This window comes from Lepus europaeus, chromosome 9 (genome assembly GCF_033115175.1).
Source record: "Lepus europaeus isolate LE1 chromosome 9, mLepTim1.pri, whole genome shotgun sequence".
NCBI lineage: Eukaryota > Metazoa > Chordata > Mammalia > Lagomorpha > Leporidae > Lepus > Lepus europaeus.
The window spans coordinates 14851158-14875535 of NC_084835.1; the positions used below are offsets into that span (position 1 = coordinate 14851158).

General features: G+C 61.4%; 1 protein-coding gene across 1 annotated transcript in view; it reads left to right on the plus strand.

Annotated features, from left to right (window-relative positions):
- Nucleotides 1-50: 50 nt before the first annotated feature.
- WNT7A (Wnt family member 7A) overlaps nt 51-24378 on the plus strand; it is a 46673-nt gene continuing 22345 nt past the window's right edge. Inside the window, exons 1-3 of the mRNA XM_062200099.1 lie at nt 51-121; nt 5520-5746; nt 16938-17209. Coding sequence (XP_062056083.1) covers nt 51-121; nt 5520-5746; nt 16938-17209 — 570 coding nt within the window. The remainder of the gene's footprint in view (nt 122-5519; nt 5747-16937; nt 17210-24378) is intronic.

Sequence of the window (24378 nt, forward strand, 5' to 3'; positions counted from 1 at the left end):
CCGCGGGATCAGCACTGCCCGGCCCGCGGCCCCGGCGACCAGTGGGGACTATGAACGGGAAGGCGCGGCGCTGCTTGGGCCACCTCTTTCTCAGCCTGGGCATGGTCTACCTCCGGATCGGGTAAGGGCCGCTCGCGACCCTCCGTGCGCGGCTCGGCAAAGTTGGAGCGGCCCGGGGAGGGCGGTGCGCTGCCCGCGAGCCCCCGCCGCCACCAACTTGCTCAGCACCTCGGAGAGGCTGGGTGGGCGCGGTGCGCAAGCCGCGGGCGCACAAAGGCCCCCCGCGGGCGGACGCCCCAGGGGCGCACACAGCACAGGCGGGGGCACGCGGCATCTCGGGGACGCGTGGGTCCGGAAAACTCCAGAATCGGGCGCAGCCTTGGGGGCCACCAGCCTAGGGGCGTCAGGAGAGGGCCAGCCGGTGCAACGGGCTAGTGTCCGCCAGGGGCCCTGCAGACTCGGGCTCGGGGACGGCAGGTCCGGCTGGACACCGGGCCAAGATCACGGCCGCCCCGGGGGCTGGGGAGGGGAACTCTGCGCTCGCAGGCGCGGGCACAGAGTCCTGGAGTCGGGGCAGCCTCCAGGAGGCAGGCGGGGCCGGTCGGTGCAAACAGGGAACAGGTACCCAGAGGGAGAGACGTTCGCTGTCGAAACAAACTACTGCCCGGAACCCTGGCGCCGCCCGATGTCCAGGGACCCTCAGAGCCCTTTCCCAAACGGACAGCGCCAAACGCCCCCAACACACACACACACACACAAATACAAAGGTAGGAGGAGAGATCACCCGAGCACCCACAGAGGCAGCGCCAAAGCCAGACAGGAGACCCCGGGAACTGGGCACCCGGAGCCGCCGGGGCACCCGCCGAACGGCCCTCCGGCTTCACCCCAGCGTTTTTGCCGACGGAGCCGGGGGCGGCGCTCTGGCTGGAGAGTGGGAGGGGTGGCTTGGGGCGCGTCTCGAGGTCGCATTTGTGCCGCCTGGCCCTCTTTGTACTCGGGAGATAATGCGTGCGATGCCCGCACGGGCGCCTGTATGGGTTGGTAGAGGTTGGGGCGCTCCCCGCCCCGCACAGCCTGCCTCTCGACCCCCAGCCGTGGCCGCCCCTTTCGGAGAAGGGCCGACCACAGGCGCTGTGGCGACAAGGGTGTGTGTGGCAGAGCCTTTGCGTTTTGTCACTCCCACCCCACCCCCGCCGCCCCGCGTCCCTGGAGCGAGGGCAGCCCAGGCGGCGACAAGCAGGTGCGCACGGGGCAGGCGGCGGCCACCAGCTCCGACCGCGGGCCGAGACGCGACCGCGGGCCGAGAGGCGGCTGCAGGGCTCTCGCGCTGCCCGTCTGCCGGTTTTTTTTTTTAAGTGTTATTGATTCGCTCGCGTCTGGGTGGCTTTTCTTCCACACACACACACCCGCCCCCTGCTTTGATCTTCATCTTGGCCCGCGCCCCGCCGCCCCGCCGCCCCGCGCGCGTTCAGCATCCAGGAAGCCGCTGGGGCCGATTGGCTGTGGCCGTGTGCGGCTTTATCTCCTTTTTAATTAGAAACGGGGCGGAGGGACTGGCGATCGGAGAGAGAAAGGGAAAACAGCAGAAAATAACCTCCCCTGGCCGCCCCGCCCGCCCCCGACCTCCCGCCGGCGCCACGGTCTCATTGGCCCCGCCGGGGGCCCAGCTGCCCGAGTGGGAGGGAGGGATGCCCCCAGCGGCGCGCAGGGCGCAGGCCTTCCGCCCCAGGCTGTCCCCTGGTGCTGGCATAAGTCCAGGTTGGGAGGTGGTGGTTGCAGGGTGAGGTTGGACCTGACCTTGCTACTCCCTGGACCTCAGGTTATCCATCTATGAGATGGGCGTTAAGGGGTGAGGTCCCTGGAGGTTCCTGGGACTTCGGCAGTAGCCCTTTGTCTGGCAAGCATCCTGATCAGGAGGCTGGCACTTGGCACCTGCTGAGCGTCCTCCATGTTGTAACACACCTGGTTTTCACAGCAGCCCTGTGGGGCGGGCACTTGTGCCAATTCATGCCCTTACTGTAGCCATGGAAACACAGAGAGGCCATGCAACCTGCCCAGGGTCACACAGGTAGGAAGCCAAGGAAGCCAAGGAAGCCCAGAGGGAGCCCCGTGAGCCAGACCCGGGCACTAGACTGCTCTTGCTGTGAATACAATCATCATGTCTCTGCTGCTGTCCAGCAGCCCCGGCCAGTGCCAGGTGCTCACCAAAGCCCCTCCACATGGCGGGGCCCTGCTGGCCCTTACTCCTAGCTGTGGGTGGGTTCTGTTTGGTGGCTGAGGGGAGGCTCTGACCACCTCCAGGGCCCCCCGCCCGGCCTCACCGTCTGGGGGCGTCCGTCCGGGGGATGAGATGACTCCAGCCCACCAGTGCAGTCTAGAGCACCCGTCAGGCCGCCTCGGCACCCAGAGTATCCCCCAAGCATCCAGTGCCTACATGGGGGCACCTGCTGTGTCACAGGAGCTCACCCGAGGGACACTGGGAGGGAGGGTCACACCCCGTGCATCCGGCAGCAGAGCAGGGCAGGCGCAAACAAGGAAGGAACCTGGGAAGGCACACATGGAGACCATGGGGCAGAAGACCCGGAGGATAGAGGGCGTCAATGCAGGAGACTGTGGAGGCTGGGAGGGAGGCGCCATGGCCCGGGGGCCCAGGGAGGTGACTCAGGGAGGTGACTCCGGAGGGCAAGAAGCTGATTGGTAAATGGGGGGGGGGGCAGGGAGTAGGGGCTTCCAGGGCCTGGGGCAAAGAGCTTGGGTAGGAAGAAGCCAGGACTGGGGGTGCAGACGGGAGCAGGCATGCCCCTGGAGGGCAGGGGCCTCTGCCCCTCAGGGTGTCACTGTTACAGGGAGCCCCACTTAACCCCAGGCCCACTTCCCCTAGCTGAGCTCCAAGACGGGCACTCCCCAACACAGGAAGGCTCTTACTGCTATACCCAATGGGAGGGATTAGGGGGAGGGGTTTCTCCTTAAAAGCTCTCTAGAGCCCAGTGTTTTGAGGTGAAGATAAAAAGAGTAGACAAGGGGCCAGCACTGTGGCACAGTGGGTTAAATCTCCACCTATGGTGCCGGCATCCCATAGGGGCGCCGATTCGAGTCCCAGCTGCACCACTTCCAATCCAGCTCCCTGCTAATGCACCTGGGAAAGCAGCAGAAGATGGCCTGAGTGCTTGAGCCCCTGCACCCATGTGGGAGACCTGGAAGAAGCTCTTGGCTTCTGGCTTTGGATCGGCTCAGCTCTGGCTACTGCAGCCATTTGGGGAGTGAACTAGCAGATAAAAGACCTCTCTCTCTCTCTCTCTCTCTCTCTCTTACTTTGTCCTTCAAATAAATAAAATAAATCTTAAAAAAAAGGGGGTGGTGGTGGTGGTGGACATTGGAGCAACCTCACCATTAGACAAGGCATGGTTGGTGGGTCACACAGGGGCCCTGCTGGCGCCTCCTCTTCCCCTAGACACATCCACACCGCTCCCTCTGCCTCTGCCTTCGCATTGGTCCACCAACTCCACCTGCAGCCACCCTACCACTGCGCCCTCTTGCCTGCTCCACACCCCTACCCCAGGGGACCTCAGAGCATGGCCCTGCCTGTCCTGCCCCCAGCCCTCTGCAGTCTCCTCTCCCCAGAATCGCCCTGGTTCCACGCCAGCTTGTGTGAGTTCTTCCCATTCCTTGGGGACCTCAAGCCTGTCTTTCCCCCAGGACTTCGCATGTTCTGTTCCCTGACCCCAGAATATTTTTCCTCAGAGCAGTCCTCCCTGGTCACCCCAGCTAACATGGCCCTTTGCCCCTTTTTGTTTCTTTAAGGATTAATTTATCCATTTGAAAGGTAGAATGAAAGACAGGGAGAGAGAGCTGTGTCTTCCATCTGCTGGTTCACTCTCCCAATGCCTGCAATAGTCAGGGGGTGGAGGGGAGCAGGTCAAAGGCAGGAGCCAAGAACTCCATCTGGGTCTCCTGGAGGCGGCAGGAACCAAGTACCTGGGCCATCATCGATGCACTGCCTTCCCAGGCTGCATCCGCAGGGAGCTAACAGGTGCTCTGATGAGGGATTTGTGCAGGCGTGGTGAGCGGCACTTGAACCTGCTGCCCCCATGTCCTCACCCTTTCTCCCCACCTTCCCGCCCCTGCTTGCACGGCAGCCCCCGCAGTGGCATCGCTGTCTGTAACCACCTGTTAGGTTCATCCGCAGCCAGCGTGCTCGCTCAGCCCAGAGCTCCTGTGGCAGGGCCCTGCCCGTCTGTGGGGCACCCAGCTTGGCACCCAGCAGGTGTCTGAGTGCTGAGTGACTACGTGTCAGCCTGAGAGTTGTCAGGGTCTTCCAGGCCAGTCTCATGCAAAGGAGGAGACACACACTCAGCAGGCGGGCAGGAAGAAACTACTAGAACTTCTACTTATAATTACTTTTTCTATCTATCTATCTATCTATCTACCTACCTACCTACCTATTTATTTATTTATTTATTTATTTTTTGACAGGCAGAGTGGACCGTGAGAGAGACAGAGAGAAAGGTCTTCCTTTTCCGTTGGTTCACCCCGCAATGGCCACCACGGCCAGTGCACTGCAGCCGGCGCACTGTGCTGATCCGAAGCCAGGAGCCAGGTGCTTCCTCCTGGTCTCCCATGGGGTGCAGGGCCCAAGCACTTGGGCCATCCTCCACTGCACTCCCGGGCCACAGCAGATAGCTGGCCTGGAAGAGGGGCAACCGGGACAGAATCCAGCGCCCCAACCAGGACTAGAACCCAGGGTGCTGGCGCCGCAGGCGGAGGATTAGCCTAGTGAGCCGCGGCGCCGGTCACAATTACTTTTTCAAGACTTGTTTCTCAGTCAAACCGATGCATAGAGGAGAGTGCATGCCCCAGATGTTCATGGGAACCTGTGACCCCAGCACTGCCGCTGCCCGGAGCCTGGTAGTCCTCCCCGACCCCTCCTCCTGCCACCACACTTTCCCTGCACAGCTGATTTGGAAAAACCGATTTTGGTATCATTTCTCAGGTCTTCATTTTCATCTGATTTTTTCAATTATTTATTTCACAGGCAGAGTGACACAGAGAGAGAGAGAGAGATTTCCTATCCAATGAGTCACTCCCCAAATGGCCTCAATGACCAGGGCAAAGCCAGAAACTAGGAACTCCATCCGGGTCTCCCATTTGGATGGTGGCAGGGGCCCAAGCACTTAGGCCATCTTCTGCTGCTTTCCCAGGCGCGTTCACAGGGACCTGGATTGGCAGTGGAGCAGCCGGGACTCAAACCGGTGCTCCTCTGTGAGATGCTGGCTTGGCAAATGCCAAAACGTGGCTTAACCCTCTGAACCGCCCACATTTTTAAACGTCATCCCCACTGAACCCCACCACCACCTCAATGTCCACTCACCTTCTCATGCAAAATGACGTTGGTGGCACGCATCATCTTTGGTTTCTGCGGGCAGCAGGGTGGCCAAGGCCAGACGCCTCGGGAGGGTCTCTGGGCAGTGCCCCCACCCTGCTGCTAATGCTCCCTCTCTCTGTGTCGCCCTCTCCTGCAGCGGCTTCTCCTCGGTGGTAGCTCTGGGCGCCAGCATCATCTGTAACAAGATCCCAGGCCTGGCTCCCAGACAGCGGGCGATCTGCCAGAGCCGGCCGGACGCCATCATCGTCATAGGAGAAGGCTCGCAAATGGGCCTGGACGAGTGTCAGTTTCAGTTCCGCAATGGCCGCTGGAACTGCTCCGCGCTGGGCGAGCGCACGGTCTTCGGAAAGGAGCTCAAAGTGGGTACGTGTTAGCCGCCGGGCATGGTCACGCGTGCGCGGTGCGGGAGCTCAGGCTCAGGGTGGGTGCGTGCTCGATCCCGACACGGTCACGCATGCGTGGTCCAAGAGCTCAGGGCAGGTGCGTGCTCGACCCCGACACGGTCACGCATGCGCGGTGCGGGAGCTCAGGCTCAGGGCAGATTCGTGCTTGCCTGGGACATGTGTGCGCGCTGTGGGACCTCGCAGGGTCAGGGGAGACCAGAATGACCTCGGGGACCATCTGGGACCCCTTGCCTGGCCCTGCTTGGATGCCCCCTTGAGATGGTCCCGCAAGAGCTGTGAACTGAGTCCTGAACTCGGCTTTGAATCCTCACCACTCCAGCCACTTATTGGCAAGGCTGCCAGCCGGGAACCAGCAGTGCCGGCCGCCGGGGCAGCACTGATGTGTTTGAAATGAAGGTGCAGACTTAGACACCATTTCACCGAAAAATGTATATTCCTGGCTTCTTTTGAAAAAGCGGCAGATCCGCTCGCTCATGGCTTTCAGGCGTGTCTGTGTGGTTGCGACAAGCTGGCACTGAGAACACCGTTCCTTTAGCCGGGGCCTGGACAGTCCCCCCACTCCCTGCCGCAGTCCTCACCACTCCCTGCAGTCCCCCAGCCTGTGAAACTGATCACGGGATCCACTTGGCCTGTGTGGGCTTTTCATCTTGCAACCCCTGTTTTATGGGGTGGCATGTGCAGATGTACATGCACATGCACACACACGTGTGCACAGTGTGGAGGCACAGGCTTGACTTCCGGTGCACGGGTGAGACAGTTGTGGTGGACCACAGGGGAGAGCACCGTGGGTCTCCACCACGGTCCTGGCTGGGTCTCTCTTGTTGTGTATCCTGAGCTCGCTGTGGCCGGGGGAACTTATCTGAAAGTGAGGTGGGCGTCAGGTCTCCTTGGGCTACAGCAGTGCCCCGGCCACTCGACCACCCTCAGGGCACCCGCAGGCTCCCTGCTGTCCTTAGCCCCAGCTGCAGCAAATCCAGGGCGATGCCGAGAAGCCCCACCCCCAGCCCATCCCACATCTTCCCCGCCTTCCCCTTCAGCCCCCTGGGTCCAGCAGGCGGGGTCCCTATTTCTCAATGGGAACCTGATCACTTTCCCTCCCTGCTCACAGCCTGTGGGGCTTTCTCTGCCAGAATGAACTCCCAGTTGCCCCCACACGCCACACCGGGTCCTGCTTCTGGGGCCTTAGCGCCTTTCCACAGCTATGTGCCCTGGCCCCTGACTGGGTGGGTGCCACTTGCTCCCTCCCATATTCGGGTCTCCTGGGACCTCCCCATCACCCCCTGGAAGTCCCACCAACACTGTGTGGCTCCACTCCTAAGGGGGTGGAGTATCCTCGGAGTGCCTCTCTCCCACCCCCTGCAGTCCCATGGTGCGCCCTCCCCAGCGGACCATCACTGTGGAGCCGAGTGACCACCGCAGGCTGAGGCAGGGAGGGGAGGGGTCCACAGGGAATCCAAGCAAGCCCAAGGGAGTGATGCGCGTGCAGCCCAGGCTCGAGGGCCTGGAAGGGAGCGGGAGGCAGAGCCGGGAGATGCATGGGGTCGGATGCAACGTCTCGTGGGTGCTTGAGTGCACGCCAAGGTGTAGGTCAAATCGTCTGAAACGGCCGCTACTCCATGTTGTTTGACTCACAGAAACGTCACCATCCTATGAGCCAACCTGATAGGAATTCTGGAATTAAAGGATGGGTACAGAAGTTCATTCCGGATGTCACTGTTGATTCATTCATGCATTCACTGGGTGTTTCTTGGGGCGCAGGTGGCTGGGGGGGGTGCTGTCCGGGCGTGTATGGCCAGGGGAGCCCCTGAGCAGGTGAGCCCTGGGTGTGTCTGGGGCGGGGAGGGGAGCAGTGTGCCAGGCAAGGAGAACAGCGCGTTTGCCAGGCCGCAGCGCAGGGAGGGTGGGCGTTGGAGGGAGCTCAGGGAGCCGGCTCAGGGGTGCGGATTCTCCTGGCTGGAAGGGGGGAGGGGGGCATGAGGGCTAGGACCCAGCTTTAGCAGGACTCAGCGGCAGCTCTCCGGCTGCAGGAAGAAGAGCGAGGGTGGGAGCAGGAGTCTCGCCAGGTCTTCTGGGCAGGAGGTGGCGGTGGCGGGACAGCCATGGACATGGGCTTCAGAGCTGAGTTGCCGGCGGGGAGCCAGACGGAGCCGGAAGGCCAGCTAGGAAGGAGGCGTCGCAGCCTGGGGCTGCTAGGAGGGTGGCAGTGGCAGTGGCAGTGCAGGAAGAGCAGAGTGAGACCTTGGCGCTCAGAGAAGTCCCTTCCCCTCAGGTTCAGCTCCCTCCCGTGTAAACAGGGAGCCTGCTGGGGCACACAGACCCACAGGCCTAGGGTTCGGGAGCCTTTGGTGCCTCCCCAGTGCTCTCCTAGTGGCCTGTCTGGGGGTGCCCTACTCACTAGGGCCACCTGCTCCAGGCGGGCTCTGACTATGGATACAGGCTCCGAACTACAGGGCACAAGCTCTATCTTTGAAGAGGCCTCCCAGAAGCACCACCCACACCCTGCTCACATCTCATTGGCCACACGTCAGTCACACAGTCGCACCTAGCTGCAAGGGAAGCTGGGAAGTGTAGTCTCTTATTTGGAACACCGTGAGACCCTGAAGGATCGGTGCCCAAGGGGGAAGGGAGAGTGGATGTGTTGGAGAGCAGTAGCCCTTGGCAGAGGTCTTCTTTTCCACGCTGAGACTGGAGCCTCGCCCCCCTCCCCACCCCCTCCAGTGTTCCCAGCTCTGCTTGTGCTCCATGGCTGTGTCCGGAGTCCCTACGAAGATCTCAGCCAGCAGTGGGTATGTGCCAGGCAAGGGCCCTTTTGTGCTCTCAATGGAAACCGCCTTATGCAACAGGGAAGATTCGTGTATGGCTGAGAAACGGGCAGGCCAGGGGATGGTGCTGGCTGTTGCAGCGTGGCCTGGAGCAGAGTGCCTGTTTGCTTCCTGCAGACCCAGGGCTGCCTCCTGGGGCAGCAGCTCCGCATTGCAGCCCCAGAGCCAGGGCTGTAAGTTCCAAGTCCTGCAGGGAAGGGCCTCGGCCTCTCTCTGGCGGCACCTGCAGGTGTCCTAGGGCTGCCTCTGATTGGAACACCTACGGGGGCTTGACTTCCGGTAGTGTGTCCAGGCCACATGCAGCCCAGGGGCCAAAGACAACATGGTGTTGCTGGCTAGGCCTGAGAGCCACACCCCGACCTCCCGCAGGGCGAGCAGGACTGCTCACGAGCGTGCCAGTGCCCCCGGACGGCCGTCACAGCAGCCCACGGCCTGGAACTGCGCTCCCGAGGCTCGAGTCTGGGGGCTCACGTGAAGTGATGGCCTAGCTCTCAGCAATGCTGGCGGGTACTGGAGTGTGATGTGTGGCCCCCACAGCCATCCGGCTGCTGCTGCTGCCCCAGCCCCAGTGTGACTTTTGGGGTCTCAAGAAGGCCCTGGCATCTTCAGTGTCTCCAATAGCACAGTGCCACCCCTAGAATCCACCACCAAGCACAAGCAAAGCACGGATGGGCAGGTGCCCTCAGCTCCATGAGCCCCCCTCACCCCCCATCCCCCGAAGCCTGGGCCTGCCCGTTCCCTCACAGTGTAGGTTCAGCCCATGCATCTCAATGTGAGAGATCTCTCATTTGTCCTGTTTCACTGGGATTGTGCCAACTTCTGGTTCCGCCAGCCCACAGTATTGCTCCAGGGCCTGTCTGGACTTCCAGAGCTTTGCCCAGTGAAGGGCATAAAACGCGGTGCCATCCTTGCTTCGTTTGCATTTCCTAGAGAAGTGAGGCAGTGAGATCCCTTCCTATACTTGCTGCAAATGTCTACTCTGCCCCAGCTGCCTGTTCCTGCCTGTTGCCCATTTTCCTGTTGGGTTGTGGGGCCTCCCTTCAGGTTTGGTGGTGGTACCGAGGGTCTTGGTACCAAGAGGGCCTCTCCCTTTCCTGTCACCTTTCCTTTCCTGCAAAGAGGGGCCTCCTCTGTCTCACTCCTGCAGGACAGGACTGGAGCGAGGCCGAGGCCGCTTGGAGCTGTGGGGCTGTGGTATGAAGGGCTGAGATCGGTAGGGAGTTCCTTGCTGCTGGAGGGCTCCCGCCACTCACAGCACTGCCAGCTTTGAGACGCTCAATGCTGCCGCATGTCTGAGAGCCTCTTGCTTTGTTCCTGGGCTGTAGGGCCAGAAGTGGAGTCCCGTGGCCAGGTTCCCATCCCACGCCCACTCTTATTTGTTGATGACACTGAGTACAGAGTTTGCCTTTCTGGCCTCAGTGTGCCCAGCTGCACAATGGGAGAACCAGACAGCCTATCTGGCCAGGTGGCAGCTGCAGCACACGACAGCAGGTGTAAGACCTGGCACCTCACAGGCTGTGGATATGGGGGGTGCCCTTCCCCTCTTCCAGGAGGCCCACGTGCTCATCTCATATGAACACAAGCTGGAGGAACTGGGATGCCTGCTCTAGATTTTATTCTTGCTGTTTTGACTCTACCTACAAAACATATCCCCAAGTCTGTCTGCTTCTCTCCACCCCACTTGCCCCTCCCACCTCCAACCTCCCCCATCACCCAGCTGTTGCCTGGACAACCGCATCAGCCTTTGAATATCCTAGCATCTCCTCTCTGGAGCCCCAACCCGCCAGCCACCCCATGCAGCATCTTTGCCGTGCTGTTCGGAGTGCCGTGGCCTGCAAAAGATTCACGGGAAATGTGTATTGCACTTAACCTGTGCGTGACTTCCAAAAATTGTTTGCACCCAAATACGTGTGAACGCTTGGGGGCCCACTCACAAAGGCCTGCTATTTCTGCGGCTCTGAGAACCAAGTGCAGACTCACCCCACCCTGTGCTGCGCCTCCCTGTGCTGCCCCTGCACCCATTGCATTTGGTTTCGATGGGGTACACATGCTGAGTAGGTCAGGGCTAAAGGAAGACTCCTGGGGCCTGACTCATGTGGAGCTGTGCCCAGCAGAACGCTGGTCCTCACCCCTGCCCCGTCCCTGCTGCTGGCTGTCCTGGAAACAAAAGGAAGCTCCCATGGACCACAAGTTTGGGAAGCTCAGCAGGTGATGTCCCTGCTCCTAGAGGACCGGGGCCACCAGCAGGGTCAAGGCTCTGGAAATGCTGCTGACAAGAAAGCAGCCTGAGCAAGCTTCACCCGAGGCCTGCTCTTTCCCACCCTTGGTCCTTTTTCTCCCAGGTGCATCTGGCTCAATTGCCGAGCTAACCATTCACAGGCTGAGCCCCCTCCTCACTCCTACAGGCTCCCACCTTGCTCACCAACATGCCCACAGAACACCTGTGCAGTGAACGCTGGCGAACAGCAGAGGGACTGGCTGTGGGCTCTGCCCCACAGGGACAGAATTCCGGGAAGTCAGAGCTGACGTGTGCTCTGGGGCCGGGCAAGTGCACTATGGCTTGGGGCTGCCCGCAGGGGCACTTGGCAGAGGGGGCTTGTCACAGCCTGAGAGGACTGGAGGGGCAGCAGGGGGCATGGCTTGGGGCCTGTGATGCAGACAGGAGCCATCTGGGTCCACAGAGCTTGGGGCGCAGGGGATTCTTGGGAGTGCAGTAGGGAGAAGAGAGAGAGTCTGGGGAGGAGGTGGGGTCCAAGGGATCCTAGAGGGTCTGCTCGGGAGAGGAGAGGCAGAGGGACTTAATATGGGGAGGACAGGACACAGGAAGAGAATTGGGTTGGCTGTGTCACCAGCAGAGCCTTGGCCGTGTCCTGACCTGTGCCCCTGGGGAGGCTGTAGTTTTCCACCTGCTTGATACCTGATGGCCGAATCTTACCAGGGATGGGCCCAAGCGACCCGGGAAGCACTCATGGATCCCCAGGCTTGTCCTTCTGTCCAATCAATCGCCACCTCTCCTCTCCTGGAGGCAACTGTGGCCTGGGAAGCCACATGTGTGGCAGAAAGGAGCCCGTCTCCACGCCCGTCTGGGCTGTGTGCTTAGCTGATGAATGCGAGCAGCGACGGACTGGAAGCCCTCTCTAGGAGAGACGCGGCGCAAGGGGCGGGCCGGCTCCACTCTCCCTCTGCTGTCCCCTCACAATGCGCCATCTTGCCCAAGCAAAAGATCCATTCTTCCCCCATTCTTGCTCAGAACGCGGCCAACAAAGGCGTTTTTGTCTCGTTAGCATTTTTTTTTTTTTTGCAAGCCTCAGTTCCTCCTGGGTTTGAGCTCTCCTGACACCATTCTTTGAGATGAGTCTTTTGTGAGAACGCTCCCTTTGCAGCTTTCCTGTGGTACACAGGAGGCGCCCGAATGCATGCGCGCGCGACACACACACACACACACACACACCACACACACACACGGCCACACACGCTCGTTTTCTCACGCACATTCATTCAGTCAGCTGCTGAGGCTTCACAGATACATAATCTAGCTCCTCACGCCACAGGGGGTGGGGGCAGACAGGCCATTCAATCCAGTACACAATACGCCGGACAGGGAGCTGGCCACACGTGGCGGGAAGGAGGATTGGGAAGGTGTGCTCTAGGAGGGGACAGGCAGCCAGGCCTGATGGATGTGGTGCTGACCAACAGTGCACCGAACCAGGAGCAGGCCCAGACTGCCATGTGCGTTGGGTGACTTAATCCTCCCAGCAACCCTAGGGGCAGACATTGTATCATGCCCATTTCACAGAGGAGGAAACTGGGGCCCCGAGAGCCGAGTTAACTCACCCAAGGTCCAGTCACTGGGAACTGGACGTGGAATGTGGCCCCGGCTCATCAACCACCAGGCCTACTTTGAAGTCACGCAGTGCAGGTGGATGGGACAGGAAGGGCATTTCCAGGTGGTCGGATCAGCAGGTGCAAAGGCTTTAAAGACCTTTGGTAGACGGTCAACAGCATGCTCTGGACTTTCTCTGTGAGAAAAGAGACGGAGCTGAGGCAGGAGCAGAGGCCAGGGCCATGCACTTGTCTCTGTCCCCCGCCCCCATCTCCATCTCCTTGGGCCCATCACCCTACCAGGCTCAGCTCAGGCACAACTCCCTGCACCCCCATATCTCCCTGCTGTTCATGGAGCGGCCCCCTGGTTCCTGGGGACAGAGAAAGCCACATGTGGCATCTGGGCTCAGAGGGGCTGTGGGCTGCCATGCCACGGGGCTGGCTGGCAGGAACAACCTTTTTCCATCCGTATCTTTTCCACACCATCATCTATTTCAGCCTGTGTCACTGCAGATTGCTCCCTTTTTGACCCATTGGCTTTAAATAGCAGAAGAGAAAAAAAAATACAATGCACTTTGTGGTTTCCAGTAAGATACCGTAAACACACCCTGATAATATTCCGGTGCAAACCACTTACAGAGGCTGCACAGGGCGGTGCAATGGAATCTTTTGGGCAGGCTTGGACATCAGTTGACTTCCTCTATGCCCGCCGGGATCGTGTGGGGCTGGAATGCATGGTGGGCGTCAGCAAGGCCCCCCCATCTCAGGGACAACCCTTCCCCTCCCCCATCCAGCACCTGCTGGGGGCTCTTTATATGGGAGCCTCGTTTAATCTTCATGGTGCCTTGGCAATGGCCTGCCGAAGGCTCCCATTTCACAGACAGGAAGGCTGAGACGGGGAAGCAGAGCCCTGCTCAGGGCCACCCAGCCGAGTAAGACACAGAGGAGAAGCACTGCCAAGCTTCAGCTTCTCCGACTTCTGAGCTGGAATCACCCAGGTGTCCCGAGATGGAGGCTCCCTGGGCTTCCAGAAGGAAACTGGGCCAAGTGACACGAGTGGACGGAGCGTCAAGGATGGTGGGGTGGAGGTGCGGATGAGGACCCCACCTGGGGAGACCCGGGTTCTCAGCCCTCAGTCTCACCGTCACTGGTGACTCTCCCGCCCTCTGTGAGCTCCTGGGCTCAGGTTGTCTGCACAGAGCAGGAGGGTCGGGGCTGGCAAGGACCATGGCTGTCCACTGCTATAGCCTCACTTCCTCCCCCACCCCTGGTTTACCTGCTCCTGCCATCAGCCACACCCCATCAGGGCTGTTGCTGGGGGCTGCGGCTCATGCTGGAGCCCCCTGCCCACAGGGAGCCATGGCCTCTCAGCTCACCACTCCCCGGGCTGGGCACCCCCAGTGGGGCTCCCACCGCAGCCCTGTTTATCATTCTTCAGAGTCCTCACCCCACGAGACAAGGCAGGGCTGCACCCCCACCCCCACCTCGGTTTCCCCAGCCCCCAGTAAAGTGCCTGGCATATAGTAGGTATGGATGAAGTATCTGTTGGGTGAAGGGACAGGTGCGTGGCTTGGTCCAGGTGGGGGAGGGGTGGGCTTGGATAGAGGTGCGTCCTGTAGGGCAGAATGGCGCCACCCCCAGAGAAGGGCTGGCTGTTCCTGGAAGGGGCAGAGTCAGTGACAGCTGGGCCCGGCCCAGTGGCCCCTTCCCAGCCACATGGGGAGACTGGGGGCAGTGTGTGGGGGGAGGGGCTCTTGGGGGCTGGACGTCATTGCTGGCACCTGCCTGGTCAGAGTCTGGCTGAGTCTCGGTTTGTCTTCGGCTTGCCAACAGCAAGCGCGCAGGAAAGAGTGCTGGTTGGCGGCCATGGCTTTGAACTTCCTCGCCTCCCTCTGGTAATACCATTTAGGTTAATGACGGCCATGGGGATGACAGGGGTCCCAGAGCATTGTAATGGGGCTGAGCAACTCCATTTGCCTGGAGATGACACAGGCCCAGCGTGTCGACACGCCCATGTGTTCAGTACGCTGGATGAAGACCTGGGCTCTGGCTTGCCTGTGGACCATGCGATCACTGCTTGAGTTACTAAAGGACTACCTGAACATGAGCGCAGCCGGTGACGGGCACGGCAGCGCCTACATCCCACCTGTACTACGTCTCTCGGGGGGCGGGCACGTCCGGTGGTGGGCGTGAGTGCCCACCTCGATGTTCGCACCAGGACAGAATTGCCCAACCACGTGCCATCGGCAGGTGTCTCTAGGAAATATGGTTACATATACATATCGTGCTCCGAGAACACAATAGAGAGCAAAACAATATGCTGGCCTTCCGGGGGGTGATGTGGTGTGGGAGACAGCAAATTAGCCAGAAACGGCCACAGCGAAAAGAACTAGAGTGAGGGAGGTTGCCCTCGGCAGCTTACAGCGGCACCAGCGATTGTCACTGTCACGCCCACTCCTGCTTGTTGACGCACCTGCTCTGTGCCCCACCATGTCTGCTTCTCCCTACAGGCTTGGTACTGTTAACAGAGGAGGAAGTAGTGGCTCAGGGAGGGCCGGGGCACCGCTCACTGTACCGTGGAGTCCTGTAACCCCTGGCTCTCATCTGCACGGGGCGTCCAGAGGCCAGGGCAGTAACGTAGCAGTGCTGCCCCTCGGGATGGGCCTGGCTATCCCACACCTCACCCCGCGGTCCCTGTGTTAGGAATTGTCACTGCTGTCGCTCATAGCACTAGCTGGGGCCACTTTCTCGTGCCAAGTGCGTTCCCACTGTTCATCAGGTGGGGGCCGTTGTCAGCCCCATGGCACAGGGACCCAGACGGCAGTGCACAGTGGGACACTGTGGGATGGAGTCGCCTCCGTCCTCAATACGGGGCCTTGCCAGCATCCCAGGCCCTGCTCACTTCATGCAAGCAAAGCACTGCTGGGTGCTATCGCGGGAGCAGAAGCTGAGCCCTGGGGCCTACCATGTCCCTGCTGTTCAGGGCCAGGCCCTCTGTTGAGTGCATGTCACCCCCGGGTGTTCTTAGTCCAAGGAAGCAATCCATGTGGAGAGTTGGGAACCCAGGCAGTGCCCCGATAATGCCCTGCTGCCAGTAGCAAAGGCTGAGGTGCAGTGGCGGGGAGAGGGCAGAGCCCATGTCCCCCCCAAGTGCTCCATTTGGAGATGTTTGCTGAGCCAGGTGTTGGGCTCAGCAGTTCACCTGCCCCTCTCCTTTGTCCGCTCACAGCTGCTGTCAGGCAGGCACTGGCGTGGTCTCCAGTCGCAGCCCGAGGCTCCGGCAGGAGAAGGAGCTCGCTGAAGTCACGGGCAGTGAATGCTGGGGCTGGGACTGGAACCCAGGTGGCTGAGCTCCGGGTTCACAGGGACATGGGGGTGGGCTGGCATGGAAGGTCCAACACAGCTCTGTCCCGTGGTGGGGACAGCAGTGATACTGGGAGAGGGCAGGGGCTGTCCGTGACTCAGCAGCCTGGTGAGGGGGACACGCAGTACCCAAGGAGGTGGGTGGGAAAAGCACCTGTGTGAGTGTGGGTTGGCGCGACCTGGGGCTCGAAGCTTTGTGGAAGTCACTTCATCGGCTTTGTCACCCACTGGTGAGGCCACCTCCAACCCAGACACCCCACACACTTGCTCCTGGTCCCATGTGGCCTGGGCATCTCTACCCCCTCCACCTGCTCTGGGCTCAGGGCCTCTTCCTCCAGGAAGCCAACCCCACACCCCGGCTGTGAGCGCTTCCTCGCCGACTGCTCACGCGGGGCTGGTAGTGCACGTGGGGCTTCTTGTAGATGGCCGTGGTCAGGCTTCATTCTGTAGACCCTGCTCCGGTCCCACTCTGCAGGTGGGGAGATGGAGGACTCAGAGGCGGGAGGATGGCGCCACAGTCACATCTGGCACGAGCGTGGTTCTGTCACCGCACCACAGCCTATAGGACCGCATGAGACCTACTGTGTCAGGCAGGTGCCAGGAGCCAAGCGTGGGGCCAAAAGCTTTACCCAGACATGCTATTCGTGTTGCCGCTGTCACTGCTGTGAGGAAGCACTGGTGTCTCCACGTTACAGCCCAGGGCACTGAGGCCCGGGGAGCGTAGTCACTAGCTGAAAGTCACAGACCCAGGCCCTGCTGTGCGGGATTTAAGCTCAGGTCTCTGGCCCCCGGAGCAGGTGCACCTGCAGGTGTCTGAGGAATGCTGCTTTGTGACATTGAGAGTGTTGAGCACGTGTCCAGTGCACTTGGCAGTGGGAGGTGGGCAGGAGGGGACAAGAGGGACCCCCTGCCCTGCTGACTCCCACAAGGAGTGGGGCCTGGGTGGATGGCTGCGTAATGGGGGTGCTCAGGCCTTGGCATCACCCTGCAGGGGAGCTGTTTGGGACGTCAGAGCACAGACCTCACAGTGGACTTTGGGGCTCACTGCTCCAGGCTCAGCCTTCCACCTTGGCTAGGCCCTGCCTTCTCCCGAGGGGCCCAGGGAGCTGACCACAATCTCTGCCCTCTTCTCTCCTTCCGCAGGGAGCCGGGAGGCTGCCTTCACATATGCCATCATCGCTGCTGGCGTGGCCCATGCCATCACGGCGGCCTGTACCCAGGGCAACCTGAGCGACTGCGGCTGTGACAAGGAGAAGCAAGGCCAGTACCACCGGGATGAGGGCTGGAAGTGGGGTGGCTGCTCCGCCGACATCCGCTACGGCATCGGCTTCGCCAAGGTCTTTGTGGATGCCCGTGAGATCAAGCAGAATGCCCGGACGCTCATGAACTTGCACAACAACGAGGCGGGCCGCAAGGTAGGCAGCCAGGGAGGGACGTGGTGGCTCTGATGGCCGCGCCATGCACAGCTGGTGCCAGGGGGTGGTAGTGAGCCCAGGGCTCGGTCCCTGGCCTCTTTCTGCCGCTCAGTGTTTGTGTGGGGCCGGAAGCGTGCCCATTCCTGAGAGGCTGCATGACCGAATCCCCCGTGACACAGTTTGGCTGGCACTCAGCGAGGCAGAAGGGCAGACGTGGACTCTGGTCCATGGGTCCACGAGATCCACGGGGCCAAACTCCAAGCAGGGAGGTGCTGAGTGAGTTCCGTGGCAGTCGCTCCTGTGGCTAACCTGTCCTCGGTCACATTAGCCAAGGTCTGAAGCCTCAGATAAAGAAGGTGAATGTTCCCTCTTCAGCTCCTCCTGGATTCTGTGTCCACGTTAGTCAGGGACGTCCCAGGAGCCTAGTGGAAGCGCCGTGGGTGGAAAGTGCGGCTGGATGCCCCATCCCACGAAGAGCTGGTGGTCCCTAGTGGGAGGAACAGAGGGGTCAGCAAGCCTGGGGACAGGACAAGGACCCACAGAGTGGGTGAGTGCCATGGGGAGGCAGGTCCTGCCACCACTGAGAGACTGATTCAATAAAGCAGCGAGCTCCCCATCCAGGAAGCATTCAAGTGGAGGCAGCTTGGCCAGACATCTTGGAGCCCCCAGGTCAGTGCTGCTTGGCGTGGGCTGTGTTCTGAGCTGAGGCTGAGGTTGGGAGTGGGCTCAGGACACCCAACCCCCAGCCCCTAGCGGCGGGGTGGGGGTGGGGTGAGGCTGGCAGGTGTCAGGGGGGAAGGTTCTGGTGTCAGGCTGGGACACTGGAGAGAAGCGTGTGGGAGCCAGGCTGGGCGCTGCGGTGACGGGACGCGGACAGCCAGCACCAGGGGCCACAACGGGGGCACCCACAGAGGCCGGCAGCAGCAACCTCAGGAGAGACCGTGTGTGGCCTGTGCTGAACCCGGGGGCGCAGGCCAGGTCCGCGGCGCCTCCTTGCATTGGGCTCCACCCAGGTGTGGCCGCATAGGATTGCCTAAAACACCCAGGTGTTTTAGGGGCAATCAGCTCGTTTCTAATTGTTGCCACTTAAAAACTGGGAGTTATGAATAAGTCTTACAAAAACAGAAAAGAGAGAGAGGAGAGAGAGGGAGAGAGAGAGAGGAGAGAGAGACCCACCCATAGGGGCTGAAACAGACACACCTGCTGGCCAAGTCTGGGCCGCAGCTGCCCATCTGGGCTTGGGGGCCGGGTGACGAAGTGGTGGGAGCGGCTCTGGGGACCAGGCAGGCTTCTCGCCAGGGCGTGTTCACCCACGTCTTCTTCAAGCATCCCCGAATGCAGTGTCATTATGCCTGCTTTAGGGGTGAAGTGATTGGGGCACAGAGTGGCTAAGTCACGGGCTGATGAGAGTCCCACAGCCGATCAGAAGCAAGGCCAGAATTCGTACCCTGTGCCCCCCGGCGGTGGCGTTTGCATCTTCATATGCTGTGCACGCAGGTGTGGCGTGGCAATCTGAGCGAGGCTGGGCCGTTGGGCTGCCTGGGTCCAGACCCAACTGTGTCCCTTCTTCCTGTGAGCTCAGGACGGAGGGGAGGGGAGGAGGAGACCGGGCAGGAAGGTGCTCAGGACGGGACAGTGAGATTCCAGGCTGAGCTCCTGTGCGTCCGTCGTGCGGCTGCGTATGGAGCCTGGTGTCCGGGGCACCTGTACACCCTTCAGGGAAGCAAGGCCCAAAGTACAGGGGCAGTGGGAGGGGCCGGGCAGCCACGTCTCCTTCCCTCCCACTTCCGGTGTGTCACACCTTCCCAGGGGGCCCCGGTGAGTCACCCTAGGGAGCTGTTCACCTGGCCTGCCCGGGGATGCTGTCCCGGTGAAGTCACGAGGCCCTGCCTGTCCAGTCGCGCCGGGGCTCCTGTCCAGGGGGCGCATACCTGCAGCACTCCCAGCCGCGCCTTCTCCCTGCTCTGTCAGACGCCCCCGGGTCACAGGTAACCCATCCAAGGCTCCTTCCTGCCCTGAATCCTCACCCACTGAAGGCAGCCCCGAGGCATGGCAGTGGCTGCCCCTTCTTAGCCTCTGTCTCCTCCTGGGGGCTGTGTAGCTAGGCAGTGGTAGATTCAGATGGGAGAGAGTTTTACAAACCACCCGGCCCCACCAGCCTTGGGGCTTGGGCTACTGTTTGGAGGGGCCGTCACCAGTCCCAGGGCAAGGTAGTCCCTGGGCACTGTCTGCGTTCATAAGACCAACCTTAGTGGACTTCCTGGAGGAGGCAGGCCCCCAGAGATGAGTGAGATTTGGCCAGGCAGAGAACAAAAGTGAAGACAACCAAGTCTCAGGATGAGGGTAGGGGTCAAAGGTCCCAAGGTGGGGCCTGGGGCCAGTTCAGTGGCCTAGGCTGCTTGTCTGTGGGTCGCTGAAGGAGTAGCCACAGCCTGGGAGGCCTGCAAGGTACCGGCCAGGGGAACTGCTTGATTTCCCTATGGCCGCCTTTTCCGTGGTGTCCAGGTTTCGGCCTCGGGGAAGCTTCCCTTTCACTCCCTTCCTACACTTTTCCCAGCTGTCACCTTGCCCAGGGGCCTCTCCCTGCCCAGGCTGCAAGCTTCTGCAGACGGAGAGCCCGGGCCTCTCACACACAGCCTACAAGAGGCCTCTGCCTGACGGTTCTGGGGCAGGGGCAGGGGCAGGGGCAGGGGCAGACAGACCCCCGGGAGACTCGGGAGCCTCGGGCTAGGCCAGGTGCCGGGTCTGGGCAGAGTGCAGATGACCTGACACCCGAAGGTTCTGAGCAGGCCCAGCTCCCCCAGCTCTGGAACCAGTGGAGAGCCCAGCTCCGTTCTTGCAGGCAGACCCCTGAGGGTGGCTCCACGGCGACAGAGCTCAGCCAGCCACTGCTTCCCTCACCAGGAGGTGGAACTGGGGGCTCCTCCATGCACACAAGGAAAGCCTGACTGCCTGTCAGTCCCACCCCTTTGTGCCATGCAGGTGCTGGCTGGCCCCCAGCACCTGGGCAGGGGCCGCACAGCTCAGCCAGAGCCTGCCCCAGGTGCTCAGACCCTCACTCCCTGCCGCAGGGCACCCCAACGGCCCGGATGTAGATCCCCCTGGGCAGGACTCCTCCTGGGTTCTCAGTTACTCCATCTACAAGTTGGAGAGCTGGGTCCCCAGGACCCTGGGATGTGCATTATTGGGAGTCACGCCTCCCTGCCCGGGGACCGACAGCAGCAAAGGGGCCAGCACCAGCCCAGCTGCGCGTGTGGCTTGGAGAGAGCGCAGATGCGTGCAGTGCCCGCCGCCCGCTCCTGCTGCCAGGAGACAAGACTCGACCTGACTGTAGGCTCTGGCGCTGCCTGGCAGCTGGTGTGAGAGAGAGGGTGTGGGGGCCAGGGAGGGGGCACACCAGGGCCTTCCGCAGCCCAGGGGGGTCTGGCCCCCGGCTGCTGGGGGCCTCCGGCCCTCCCCCAGCAAGTATCCCTGTGGGGTCTGAGCCCGGAAGAGTCAGGCCCTGGCAGGTGGGTATGGGCCACGGGGCTCCAGAGGGAGGGGTACCACCAGGTGGGCCTCGTCCTCTTCCTCGTGTGCCCTGGGGCTGTGTGGTCCAGATGTGAATCAGAGTGCTCAGGCTAGGAGACGGCAGCAGGGGCTGCTCACCGCCTTTGAGGGGTGGGGGAGCGGAGATTCTAGAATTGTAGTCTCTCTTATCGGCATTTGGGGATCATAATAGTCTTGGATTGCAACCGCAGGCCGCTCAGGTTGGGGGTAGTGGAATGTGAGGGTCACATCCTGGCGGACGGGGCTGGCATCGGAGGATGGAGAGTGGCGTCAGAAGCGTTGCTTTGCAATCTCTGGGTGGCAGCTCCTTTGTGGCGCTGAGTCATTTCTTCCCAGCCTGCAGCAGGCAGCAGGCAAGTGAACCAGGCACAGTCCTTGCCCTCGGGACGCTCAGCCTAGTGAGAGTCAGATAAGAGGAGCGGAAATTGTGTTGCTGGCTACTCGCTGCAGGAGGAAGCCAGCGAGAGTGCAGAGGAGTGGGGAGAAGGGCCGACTGGGGAGGGCTTTGCAGGATCAGCAGGAGTCCTCCAGGCGGATGCTGGGCTGGGAGGAAGAGGGCAGGCCAGGTGGAAGCAGGCGTGTCTAAAAGTCCGAAGTTCTCAAAGAGCGCGGCATGGGGAAGCTCAGTGCAGGGTGGGTCTGCTGTGGGATGAGGCTGCACGGGGGCTGGCGGCAAACACTAGGTCTTGGGGGCCAGGTCAAGGTATCTAGGCGAGGCTTGGTTGGGGGGGCTCTTGCTGGGACAGAGCGGAGAACAGAGTGCAGGGGCTGTGGCTGCTGTGGGTGCCTAACCCGAGTAGGGGCCTCAGGTGGGGGAGGGAGGGCTGTTTAGGGAGCATATTGGGGACTGTGTTTGGTGTGGGTGGGTGGGCGCCGCCTGGGCTGGAGTCAGGAACGGGGAGGAGGAGACTGGTTTCCGGGGCAGCGAGTGATCCTTGGGCCAACGGGGGAGACGCCGGTGGCTTCTCACTGCAGTGACTTCCTGGCAGCCACCAGTGGGAGGTGGTCTCGTACCGCCCCCCCCCCCCTCAGTGTGCCTTATGGGAGGCTGAAAATGGGAACACAGGAGAGGGAGTCAGGGAGGCGGGAGGAAGAGGAGGGAAGCCAGCTCTTCCAGAGGCATGCTTGAGCCTCTGTAAAACGCCCTCCCCCACCCCCCCGCCGCAGGGGACGGTGCCCAGAAGCCCGGCGGCACCTCGAGTCAGCTTCTGCAGGTTCCGCGCTCCGGACCTCCTGCCCGGGCACGGCCTCGGTGAAGACGCTGCACCTGGCTGCCAGGGGCGAGCCTGGCTGTACCTGAGCATGCACCACAGGGAGCTCTGGGGGCCTCAGGCAGGGTGGGGCCCTCAGCAACCCCTTCCTGGGAGTGGGGAGCCCAGGAGAGGCAGCCCTAGGGCCGGGGGCTCAGCTGGGACGGGCGGCCCCTGCTGGAATGCGCGCTTGCTTGCTCCAAGGGAGGTGAGCTCAGGGGGATGGAATTCCCCCAGTACAAAGTCACCTCCCAGTCCCTGCGCAGCCTCTTGCTCACAGGGGCCGGTGGGTCTTGTCCCTTCCTGCCCTGCCCTGTCAGGTCGGGTGGCTCCTGGGAGCTGGATTCCCCCTCCTGCCCTGACTGCAGTGAGTCAGGGGACGCTAGGGACCCAGCCCCTGGCAGCTGGGGCGGGGCCCAGATAAGGCATGCTCAGCTATGCCCCCTTGGCTGTCCCAAGGGCCACTTGCATATTTGCCCCAATGGAGTGGTCCGTGTTGGCATGCCAAGGGCCCCAGGAGCCAGGCACTGCCTGGCCAGGCTGGGAGGAGCCACCTCTGACAGCTACAGTTCCTGCCTTCGCAGAAGGCTGTGACCTGAACTTGGAGCAAATGGTGGCCTTGGGCAAATCTCGTCACTCCAGGGTCTCATTTCTCCCCTGGGTGTACGTGCATGGGTCTTCCAGGTTGGCCCTGCACAGCGGGAAGGACACAGGGTTCACAGGACCACTGGACATTCATCTTGTCCCCAGCTACCCTGGCCTGCTCACCGCCGTGCGGCCACACTCCTGAAGTCGGCTTTGCTTGTAGCAGTCGGGGCCTTTGCACCTGCCACGTTTCCTCCAGTTGTCACTCTCCCATCACACCTTTGTGTGATGAGTTCCTTCAGGTCTCCTCTCAGATGTCACCTTCTCAGAGAGGCCATCCCCCACTTGTCTCCCCAGTGTCCGCTCCCTGTACAACACCCTGCTTCCTTCCTCTGTCACACCAGTCTGAACTCAACGGTGTTTCATGAGTGCAATCAGACAACTCGAAGTCTTAGGGATTCACTTCTCGCTCAGATCGCTGCATCTGTCAGTGGTTCCTTCTCTTTCATTCCTGAACGCACGCCTGGTGGAGATGCACCCACATCAGCTTAACCACTCAGCCTGAGCGGGATGGCGTCCAGGGTAGTTTGCATCCGGGGGCTGTTACCACTCGGGCCGTGTGAACATTCCCACAGAGTGTCTCTTGCCAGCATAAAGTTGCATTCTCTGGGATGGACGTCTGGAAGTGTGAACATGGGGTCGTGCGGGCTTAGCTTCTGTGCTGGCTTGTGTCCTGCAGCGTCTTAGAGGTTCCGTGAGCCACTGTGTGAGCGTTCGGCCAGGAGTCATTTTCTGGCCTCTTTATGTCCTGATTCTGGCAGTGCCGAGGGGAACTGTGGGATTGTTTTAGAACTGTATGGTTCCCCTGTCGTGGGCCCATCTCATCAGTGGGGGCCAAAACTCAGAACCAGGGGGCCCTTGCCCAGGCCGTACACCACAAGAGAGTGGAGAAGCAGGATTCACACCCAGGACCAGCGTTCTGGCTGCGAACCCTCTGCTCCCTGTGGTTGTCCAAGGTGGGATGAGGGCTGCAGTGAGGGCCAGGAGGGGGACGGGGTATGCTGGAGCCGGAGCGTGGGGGACAGCCCAGAGAGTGACCGGCCCAGGCTGCAGCAGAGGATACCGGGGGCCTGAGGTTTTTCCAGTTTTCTCTGATGACACAAGCAGAGCAGGGCCTAGCCAGGTCCTGTCAGTGGTGCCATGGTGATCATGGCGGGCAGTGCCCAGGAAAGGAGGCCATGGAGGCAGGGCAGGCGCAGCGCCTCCCACAGAAAAGGGAAACATCTGAGGGGCCAGGTCCCCAGCTAAGAAACCCCCACTCCCAAGCTGGCGCGGGCATGGGCCATGAGAGCAGGCCCAGTGGAAGTGGCCGGACACCTGGCCTGAGAGGGCCGAGGGGGCTCAGCCTGGGAGTGGGGCAGCGTCACTGTCCCCCAGCCACCTGGAGGGGCTGGGAGAGGCTGGGTGGGTAGCAGGCAGGGCAGGTCGCCAGGCTGGAGGTGGTTCCAGCCTAGGTGAGAAAGAACTTGTACCCAGGAGGCGGGGTGAGGTCCCTCGGTCTCCTACGCTGGGAGAACGTCAAGCCCCTTCTGTCTGACAGCTGCCTGACAGGCAGGCACTGATTCTGTCCCAGAGTCATCCTGTGAGCTTAGCTGGCTCTGTTCTGTCCACTTCACCAGTGAGAGAAGGGAGGCACAGAGAAGCGAAGACAGTTTCCCTGGGCCACACAGCTGGCCGGTGCCGCCCAGCAGTCTGCACACAGGCTCTCTGGCTGCAGATTTCCGA